This window comes from Mandrillus leucophaeus, unplaced genomic scaffold (assembly GCF_000951045.1).
Source record: "Mandrillus leucophaeus isolate KB7577 unplaced genomic scaffold, Mleu.le_1.0 Scaffold837, whole genome shotgun sequence".
In the NCBI taxonomy this organism is placed as follows: Eukaryota; Metazoa; Chordata; class Mammalia; order Primates; family Cercopithecidae; genus Mandrillus; species Mandrillus leucophaeus.
The window spans coordinates 593,033-603,370 of record NW_012109108.1 but is presented as its reverse complement, the minus strand read 5'-3'; the positions used below and the strand labels follow the sequence as shown (position 1 = coordinate 603,370).

At 33.6% G+C, this 10,338-nt stretch overlaps 1 protein-coding gene across 1 annotated transcript; it reads right to left on the bottom strand.

Moving 5' to 3' along the window:
* Nucleotides 1–762: 762 nt before the first annotated feature.
* Nucleotides 763–8,856, bottom strand: FDCSP (follicular dendritic cell secreted protein). The gene is made up of 4 exons (XM_011968290.1): nucleotides 8,835–8,856; nucleotides 3,764–3,817; nucleotides 1,958–1,990; nucleotides 763–953 (listed from the first exon to the last, which is right to left on the bottom strand). Exons 2-4 carry the CDS (start codon nucleotides 3,815–3,817, stop codon nucleotides 777–779), a joined length of 264 nt encoding a protein of 87 aa, XP_011823680.1. The 5' UTR covers nucleotides 8,835–8,856; the 3' UTR covers nucleotides 763–776.
* Between the last annotated feature and the right edge of the window lie 1,482 nt (nucleotides 8,857–10,338).

Genomic DNA, 10,338 nt, shown 5'->3' with positions numbered 1-10,338 from the left:
GAACACTGAGTAGATGTAAAAAGAAAGCAAAGGTCTTTAGTGGTAAGTATTATCTGAAATATTTTGTTTCCTAGAACAGTCCTCTGGGTTCTAATTTAATCTTAGATAAGACTATTTTATATAAATTAAATTTTAAATTATTACAGTAGATTAGATCTATAGTCTATGGTATAGACTTTATTTCCTCAGTTTATCTAGTAATTGACACATCATCCACTTTGTTTTTGATGTGATGAAATGACAGGGGTCACTGTTATAGGTGAAGCATGAAGCCTTTAAAATTTTTTACTATGATGTGACATTCGGAAGCTAAGTTTGGAATTTTAGTATTAGAAAAATTACATGGTTCGCTAAGGACTAAGCTGAAGTCTACTTTAAACTCTAGGCCCATAAATTCATCTACTATGATCTCCACCTTGGTTACTCTGATTCAGTCCAAAATGCAGTTATTGACAATAGTATAAAGAGTTACAACACTTTGTAAACAATATTTTAATAACATAGGGATTGTTTCTGTTACATCACAACAAAGGAGGGATTGAAAGTGCTGTGCTGATTAGATCATGGAAGGGCACATATGTGTATCTGAGTGGACACACGTGACGGTATCTACCAGAGAAAAACATTAAAACAAATTGAAACTTAAAGGGGCCAACTTGGGACATAGTTAACATTTCTTTTTCCTTGAAATTATGGATTCCAATCTGCAAACTTAAACTATGATTGTAACTATGTGTACTTACCACATATTTCATCTTCAATTTTATTGTGACTTCTCATTCTTGTTTACTTTTCATTGGAAGGGGAGTTGTAGGGACAGATTCAGGTATTGGAACAGGAAAATTACGTCCAAACCTTGGAAATCTTGGATATGGAATTGGTGGAAATGGGCGAAATGGATATGGGTAAGGGAACGCAAGAAACCCTGAAAAAAATTCATCGCTGTCACTGACCTGTTGAAAGAAAGAAGTTAAAGGGTTTATTTTACTTTTTACAAAGAAGAGAAATTGAACAGCTTTGTTTTTTTAAATAATGGGCCTTTATTTTTAGGAAGAGGCTTTAGAAGCTCTAAAATCCTTTATCCTTTCTGTGTGTACTATGGACAGGGAGTTTATTAATTTGCATCATTTAAACATTATTTAGAAAAGTATGTTCTTGTATCTTTCCACCTAAAGGCAAATTTTTCTGGCAATTACTTCTTTACCTACAAGGCCAAGATGAATGTGGTGTTGCAGTACCATAAAATTTCTCCCTTTGCCTTCATGCAAGTTCTTTACCCAAACCACATGTAGGAAACAACCTCTGTCTTTCAGTATCTCAGTTCCTTCTTCCTGCATTCTCTCTCAATTTTCTGTCTGTATCTCTATTAGTTTTTGTATTCTTAGCTCTCTGTTTGTAGTTTTTGTGATAAAATCATGCTTTCCAGATAATAGGATTTTCATAAATAAAAACAAATCCTTAAATAAGGCTTTCCCTCTTCAAATTTTATTTTCTTTTTATTAAACAATTTTAGTTAACTGTTTAGACTCAAATAATCCATGAGCGAATTTGCCACTGGGAGGATCATCAAAGCCGGCCCACATCTCTTAATGCTCAGGTTTCATTTTTTACTTTTTTTTGAAATGAGTTTCATAGAGCTAAGGCCTCTGCCTTAGCTTATGGAGGCCTGAGTTATTAGGCTAGATAAATCTAGAAAAAAATATTGTAACCCAAATCGTCACAGAATGATTTGGATTTCAATCCAATTCTTACCGTGATATGAGATATGGAGATAATTTCCTTTCTATGGGCAGAGCTCACATCCCTGAAGTCTAAACCTCTGTTGAGTGCTAATACCAAAATCTCTTTATGAATCTCTCCACAGTTTGGGAGGTTTAGGTAAATCAATATCTTTAACAACAGTTATGAATATTTCACACATAAAACTTACATGTAAAAAAGAGAAAAGATAACTTACACTTCTTTTTTCTCGTTCCTGGTCTTGAGAGACCTAATGGTCAAACAGTGAAGTTAATTAAACTCATGCTCATGAAAACACACAAATAAATATATACATATGCATGAGGGAAATAATTTGACAATCTATTACCTAATATTGTTTCATAATAACCATTTTTTTAAAATACCCAGAATTTGTCTAGAAAATGTAGAAATGATTTTCCTGAAAAGTCTTAATAAGTATTCTCAAATGGCTCAGATTCACCACTATACCAAAGATATGTGGAACTGAATTATGCACTGAATGGTATATGGTTTATAATATTTTCTGGAGTGTAATGATAAAAGGGCATGTGTGTTAGGTATTCTTACAGAATACAGCATGTGAAGGAGAAAAAACCCTGAAGATTCACGAATCAAGACAAAATATGCAGTCATGCATTGCCTAACAGCAGAGATAAGTTCTGAGAAATGGGTAGTTCAATGATTTCATCATGCAAACATCATAGAGTGTACTTACACAAAACTAGGTGGTATAGCCTACTACATACCTAGGCTAGATAGTATAGTCTCTTGCTCCTAGCCTACAAAACTGTATGGCTGATTACTATCCTGAATACTGTAGGCAGTTGTGACACAATGGTAAGTATTCATGTATCTAAAAATATCTAAGACATATCTAAACATAGAAAAGGTACAGTAAAAAATATAGTATAAAAGATGGAAAATGGTACACTTTATACCTATACACTTATATAGGTTACGTGCCATAAATAAAGCTTTCAGGACTGGAAGTTGCTCTGTGTGAGTTAGTAAGTGAGTTATTGCATATGAAGGCCTAGGAAATTACTGTTTACTCCTGCGGACTTTGTAAACACTGTACACTTACGCTACACTAACCTTATAAAAACGTATTTTTCTTCCTTTGATAATAAATTAACCTTAGCTTACTATAACTATTTTACTTTAACTCTTTTGTAATAACACTTAGCTTAAAACAAACACATTTTACAGCTGTACAAAAATACTTTCACTCTTTATATCCTTACTCTATATGCTTTTTCTTTTTTACTTTTAAACTATTTTGTTTAAAACTGAGACACAAACATATACATTTGCCTAGGCTTCCACAGGGTCAGGGTCATCAATATCACTGCTTTCCACCTCCCCATCTTGTCCTACTGGAAGGTCTTCAGGGGCAGTTAGACACGTGGAACATTCATCTCCTATGATAATAATGCTTTCTTATGAATACCTCCTGAAGGACGTGTCTGAGGTTGTTTTACAGTTAATGTTAAAAAAATAGTAGAAGGAGTAAACTCGAAATAATGATAAAAGCATAGTACAATAAATACACAAACCATAGTACAATAAATACACAATAATGTTTATTATTGTATTATGAACTGTGAATGATTTTTTGTGCTCTACTCTTATGTGACTGACAGAGGGTAGGTTTGTTTACATCAGCATCATCACAAACACGTGAACACATGACTAATGCATTGCCCTATGACATAATGATGGCTACGGTATCATTAGGTGGTAGGAGTTTTTCAGCTTCATCATGATTTTTTTTTTCTTTTTTATTTTTTTAAGAGAGGTCGGATTGCTAGGTTGCCCAGGCTGCTTTTGAACTTATGGGCTCAAGTGATTCTTCTGCCTTGACCTCCCAAATTACAGGGAATACAGGCATAAGCCACTGTACTTCGTAGCTCTGTTATAATCTTATGGGACCATCCTTGTATATACGGTTCCTGGTTGATGGAAATATGTGGTACATGGTTATACATAAATATTTTGGAATGTAGAAATAGATACTTACTGGGAAACCAACAGCCACTGCCAGGATGGCTGTGATCAGAAGAACTTTCTTCATCTGCAAAATGGAATAAATAAAATAAAAAATAAGAAGAACCTTCATTTTATTCATAAATATCCTAGAAGTCAACAAAAAGACTGAATTCAAAAGATCCAGTTAAAGTACGAATTATTCGACAAATAGCTCTTTGAATTTGAGCAAGTCACTTACAATCATAGAGAATCAATCTATTTGTTAATAAAGAACGTTTTTAAGGTCAAATAAAAGGAGCTTTGTAATTTCATAACTATATTACACCGGTTGCTTTAAAAATAAGCATTCACATATTATTTAAGAATAATAATTCCTACATAACAAACCTACACATGTATCCCTGAACTTAAAATAACAAATAAAAGAATAATACTTCTATGTACTTGTAAAGTACATAGTTCCTGGAAGAAATAATGCATTGGTTTATACAGAGAATGTTAGTTTTGGAAGTAAGAATGTTAGTTTGGAAGTAAGAAGTAAGTTTGAATTTAGTGATCTCAGAAAGTTCAACATTCCTTATACTAATGTCCATGAAAGTAATGTAGGTGACAGATTTATTTGCACTGGTTCCAGGCAACCCCAAAAAGTCCATGATGTGAAGAAGGATCTGTTTTCATGCCTGCTAATACAAAATCCATCCTGCAGTCCACGTATCGAAGAGTAATTTTGACTTTCAAGTTTTATTATTTAATAAATAATAAAGGACTTTTCCAAAGCATTTTATTGTATTTTAATTTTCACTGTAGATTCCTCATCATATCACACACTGTTAAAATGTATCAATTACAGTATCATTAATATTATATTTGAGAAAACTGAGCTAAATTAAAGATTTATTCAATAATTTTATAATGGAGTACACAATGAAACAGAACATTTGCATTTATAAATATTTGTCATTAATACAATAAATGCATATTACTGGATTTCAAATAATGGAAATTTTCTGTATTGGATGGTATCATTAGGCATTAATCCTCTTCTTTGTCATGGTGTGAATGCCATATATGCTAGAGAACATGTGGGGGGTTCTGGGAAAGGCAATCAAGTTGAAAATGTGGATTGGCTATGGGACTTTTCTTGAAGTTTGCCTCATATTTGTTAATTTATTAGTTTATAAAGTTTTTCTTGATAACTGATTAAGTATGAGATGTTATTCTAGGTGTTGTGTATGTACAGGCACACCTCATTTTATTGCACTTTATAGATATCTTGTTTTTTACAAATTGAGTGGCAATTTGTGGCAATCTGGCATCGAGCAAGTCTATCAGCACCATTTTCCCAACAGCACGTGCTCACTGCGTGTCTTTGTGTCATATTTTGGTAATCTTAGCAATATTTTGTAGTTTTCAGATTATAATATATTTTAATGTCTATAAGATATTATAAATATGTAATAAGATTTTATTGTATCTTTTATGGTGATCTGTGATGAGTGATCTTTGGTGGTGTTACTTTGATCCAATTATTTGGGGCTGTTATGGGAAAAATAAGTGGCAAACTTATTTGACAAATGTTGTGAATGTTTTGATTGCTTCACTCACTGGCCATGCCCCCAGTTATCTCTTCCTCTCCTCAGGCTTTTCTATTTCCTGAGATATGAGAATATTAAATTTGGGCCAGTTAATAACCCTACAATACCCTCTAAGTGTTCTAATGAAAGGAAGAGTCACATGTCTCCTACTTTACATCAAAAGGTAAAAACGATTTAGTGAAGAAGGAATGTCAAAAGCTAAGATAAGATGAAAGGGAGGATCTTGCAACAACTAGTTAGCCAAGTTGTGAATGCAAAGGAAAAGTTTAGAAGGACGTTAAAAGTGCTACTACAATGAACGCGGGAATGACAAGAAAGCGAGAATCTTGTTTCCAATAAGGAGAAAGTTTTAGTTGTCTGGATAGATCAAACCAGACAGCACATTTTCTTAAGCAGAAGCCTAATCTAGAACAAGGTCCCTATGCTCTTTAATTATACAAAGCCCTAGAGATGTGAAGAAACTGCAGAAGAAAAGTCAGAAGCCAGCAGAGATTGGCTATAACATAAAAGTGCAAGATAAAGCAGCAAGTGTTGATATAGAGGCTGCAGCGTTATCCAGAAAATCCAAGAACACTGATGAAGGTGTCTACAATAAGTAATAGATTTTTATTGTGGATGAAACAGTCTTATTTTGGAAAAAGATGCCATCTAGACTTTCATAGCTAAAGAGAAGAAAACAATGCCTGGCTTCAAAGCTTCAAAGGACAGGCGGACTCTTTTTAAGGGATATAGCTGGTTTCCTAAATTGAAGCCAATGCTCATTTATCATTTCAAAAATCCTAGTGCAATTAAGAATTATACTAAATCTACTCTTCCTGTGCTCTATGGATGGAACAACAAAGCCTGGATGGCAGTACATCTGGCAGAGCATGGTTTACTAAATGTTTTCAGCTCACTTCTTAGGAAAAAATATGTTTTTCAAAATATTGCTGTTCATTGAAAATGCACCTGAGCCCCCAAGAACTCTGAAGCAGATGTTCAAAGAGATGAATGTCGTTTTCATGCCTGGTAACACAACATCCATTCTGCAGCCCATGGATCAAAGAGTAAATTTGACTTTCAGGTTTCATTATTGAATAAATACATTTTGTTAGACTATAGCTGGCACAGATAATGATTTCTTCGATGGACCTGGGCAAAGTAAATTAAAAACCTTCTGTAAAATATTCACCACTCCAGATGCCATTAAGACCATTGTGATTCATAGGAGGAGGCCAAAATATCAACATTACAGGAGTTTGGGAGAAGTTGATTCCGACTTTTGTGGATGACTTTGAGGGATTCAAGACTTCAGTGAAGGAAGTAATGTGCAGATGTGGTGGAAATAGCAAGAGAACTAGAAGTGAAGCTTGAACATGTGACTTAATTGCTTCAATATAATGGTAAAACTTGAGTGAATGAAAAATTGCTTCTTATGGATGAGCAAAGGAAGTGGTTTCTTGAGATCGAATCTACTCCTGGTGGAGATGCTGTGAAATATTTTTCCAATGACAGTAAATGATTTAAAAACATAAACTTAATGGATAAAGCAGTGGCAGGGTTTTCAAGAGTTGAGTCCAATTTTGAAAGAAATATTGTGTGCAAAATGCTTCATGTGCTCCAAAATGCTACAGCATCACATGCTACTGAGAAATCTTTTGTGAAAGGAAGAGTCAATCGTGTGTCAAACTTCGTTGTTGACTTATTTTAAGAAATTGCCACAGCCACCTTAGCTGTCAGGAATCATCACCCTGATCAGTCAGTAGCCATCAACATCAAGGCAAGACCCTCCACCAGCAAAAAGATTATGACTCAGTGAAGACTGAGATAATTGTTAGTACTTTTGAGCAATAAAGTATGTTTTCATTAAGATTTTTATGTTGTTTTTCTAGACATACTGCTATTACACTTAACATATAATGCTATAGTGTAATCATAACTTTTATGTACATTGGGAATCCAAGAAATTCATTTGACCTGCCTAACTGTGATACTCATTCTATGGTGGTGGTTAAGAACTGAACCTGCAGTATCTCTGAAGTTTACCTGTAATATCAGTTTGGAAGGTCCCTGATTTATGGATCCTTTAAGCTCACTGTTACATTGTTATAGGTAAATACATTACAAAGTTTTCTAAAGATTATTTAATATTTTATATTGAGGAAAATGTCAATTTTTAATGTCATTATCATTTTGAAGTACCTTTGAGATAGTGGAGATTCTAGGGAAATTTTATCACCTTTTGATGTTTCCTATATATCTATGAGACAAAAGAACACAGTGTAAAAAATGTAGCAACATTTTGATCTCTGCCTTTATTTTCTGATATTAATCAAAATTTGAATTCAAATTCAAAAAAGTACCAGATAATGTAATAATTTTGAGAAGACAAGAATGTAAAATTCCAGTCAAGTTCAGACTTCTACAGGCAGATTGTTAATGTAGGAAATCAAGAGTAAAAAATTATACAAGCACTCACATGCATACACTCACATATTCTCACAGACACACACATACATATACATATACACAGTCTACTTTCTATGTGCAAAGCATTGTGGTGGGTGCTTTCAGGGATACAATGAGAAAGCATAATTTCTTCCATATGAGACGTCCACATGGAAGACAGTTACAGATATTTCTATAATGCAATACAAAGTGTGATATATACCATATGTAGAAATTGCAAAATATTGGGAGTATTTAGAAGAAGAAAGAGACAGGTTGAGGAAATAGTTTTGGAGAGGATAGAATTCAAGCAGGGCCTTTACAATTTCTTTCAACGGGTTTCAAGAATTATTTAAAACTACATTAAGCAAAGAAGTAAATAAACCATAACACAGACTCTTCCAGATCATATCTTAGAGTCAGGACATAGCATAATTACCAGCTATCTCCTTTTCTTTTTATACTTATCAAGTCATGATACCCATGGCAGTTTATTGCTGTGTGCTATAGAATAACTGATACCCCAGATAAATTAGATGCATCTTCCTAGAAAATTAATTTTATTCAAGAATTTATGGGAAAGACAAATGACTTTTATATTAAAATCAACATAAAATGTTATGGAATGGAATGTAAGTACTGCATATATTTTAAAGATAAAAGAGGAGGCCAAAGAAATTGGCTCTTGCTCAGACGTTAGAGAATCTCTGGCGGTGCATGTTCCCTTTCTTTGCTGACCTGATGGCCACAAAGTTAAAAATAAACCTGAGGCTCTGTTGTCTCACTCTGTCCGCATTCTCCCCAACCAGCGTTCCCGCTCCTACAAAGATTCGTTCATGGTCACTCTAAAATAAATATTTACTACAACAAGATAGTGATTTAAAAAAAAAGTTTTGCAAACAGAATACTAAAAGTGATCTTCTAATTACTAAGTACAAATTCAAGCAACCATTACATGACAGTCTCAATAATCTAAATTTTTATGATTTAAAGAAAAATATATGGAGAGATGCTATATATCTATATTTACAAAATAGATATACAATGTTAGTTTACAATGATATTTAAGACCTTTCTTACCTCAAACGTTTCAGTCAGTTCTTTGTCTCCGATGCTGTTAGAAAGGGCGAGTGTCTGGCCCTGGAATATTGCAGCTGTTTTATATACTCGAAGGTATAATGGAGTGGAGAAATCTGTGGCTTAAAGGCTTCTCCCATAGGATCAGTTATTACTCATCAACTATCACAATATGTTGAAATTAGGGAATAACCAATGTTTAGTTTCATAGAAACTACCAAATACCAAAATCTTTTGTGGTTTGTATCTCCAAATTTTGTGTCTTGTATATTTGAAGCTTATCACTTTACATGTTGTTGTTCCATTGTCTACTCTCACAATTTTTTTCCTTCACTTCCTACAATTTAAAATACCTCCAAGCATTTTACTGGTATTGATTATAATCTATTGCAAAGCATATTTGATAGTGCTGGAATCTTAAGAAAATAAAAAATCTAAAAATCGTTAAAGATGGGATTAAAATCTTTTGCATGATTCTGCGTTCAGCTTCTTCATTTTATTATCAGGATTAGAGCTTCATAGATGAGGGAATTGTATTTTTGGAGCACCACAGCATCTTGTTTACCTTATGGAACACTATTACTCTGTTTCTCAACTAAAAATTCACTTGCAACAGAAAGGGTATCATCATTAAGTGCTGGACTAGAAACTAGAGCCCACAAAACATTCAAGAATTACCTTAAATATGCATGCATATTGGATATGCCATTTTCAAGAGTCATAAAATTTGAGCTTTAACTCATTTGAGAGCTTTCAAGAATATTCTATTATTGAGTTCAAGTTCTACTTCAAAAGAGGTTATATAGTCCAGATTGTAGTAGTAGTGCATCAAAGTCCCTTTTCTTATTTTTATTTTTTCTAGAAATCAGTTCTCAAGGGAACTCAGAAAAATAATAACAGCTAAGTTTTTTGAGAACTTCAAGTGCTGAAGCACAAATTTAAATGCTTTATATATATAATATAATTAAATCCCCCAAACCACTTTAAGAGGAAAGTACTATGATCAACACCATCCCATTCTGAGACTGAGAAGCGAGAATATTAGTAATCGGTTTGGGTATTATAACTAGTCTCTGTCAGATACTGAATTGAGCACCAGCCATTTGGTTCTTAAACCCACATTTATAACTAGTGCCTTATACTGTCACTGTAACAGAAGGTGAGAAAAATCAGCACAAAGTCAGAGAAACATTAAACTTCCTTTACCTCTAACTTAACGTTTAATCTTATCTCAATGATTTAAAGAAAACTGCCTGAATCAGAAACTTAACATATCAAACCTGGTATGTTATTGTATATTGTTTTCTATTTTGACCAATTTGGGGCTCACAGTACATTTCCCCAGGGCTGGGGATGACAGATGTGTGTGTGTGTGTGTGTGTGTCTGTGTGTGTGTGTGTGTGTGTGTATTATCCATTTCCTTGCCTAAAACCTATCTTTCAATGTATTTTACTTCAATTTCTTTTATCTGAAATTGCTCTAATGGAGGTTGGCAATTGCCACTGAA

Coding starts and splice junctions, on each gene's coding strand:
- FDCSP (XM_011968290.1), bottom strand. CDS start 3,817: ATGAAGAAAGTTCTTCTGATCACAGCCATCCTGGCAGTGGCTGTTGGT. Junction 1,991..3,763: donor CAGTGGCTGTTGGTTTCCCA/GTAAGTATCTAT, acceptor TTTGACCATTAG/GTCTCTCAAGACCAGGAACG. Junction 954..1,957: donor AGGAACGAGAAAAAAGAAGT/GTAAGTTATCTT, acceptor TTCTTTCAACAG/GTCAGTGACAGCGATGAATT.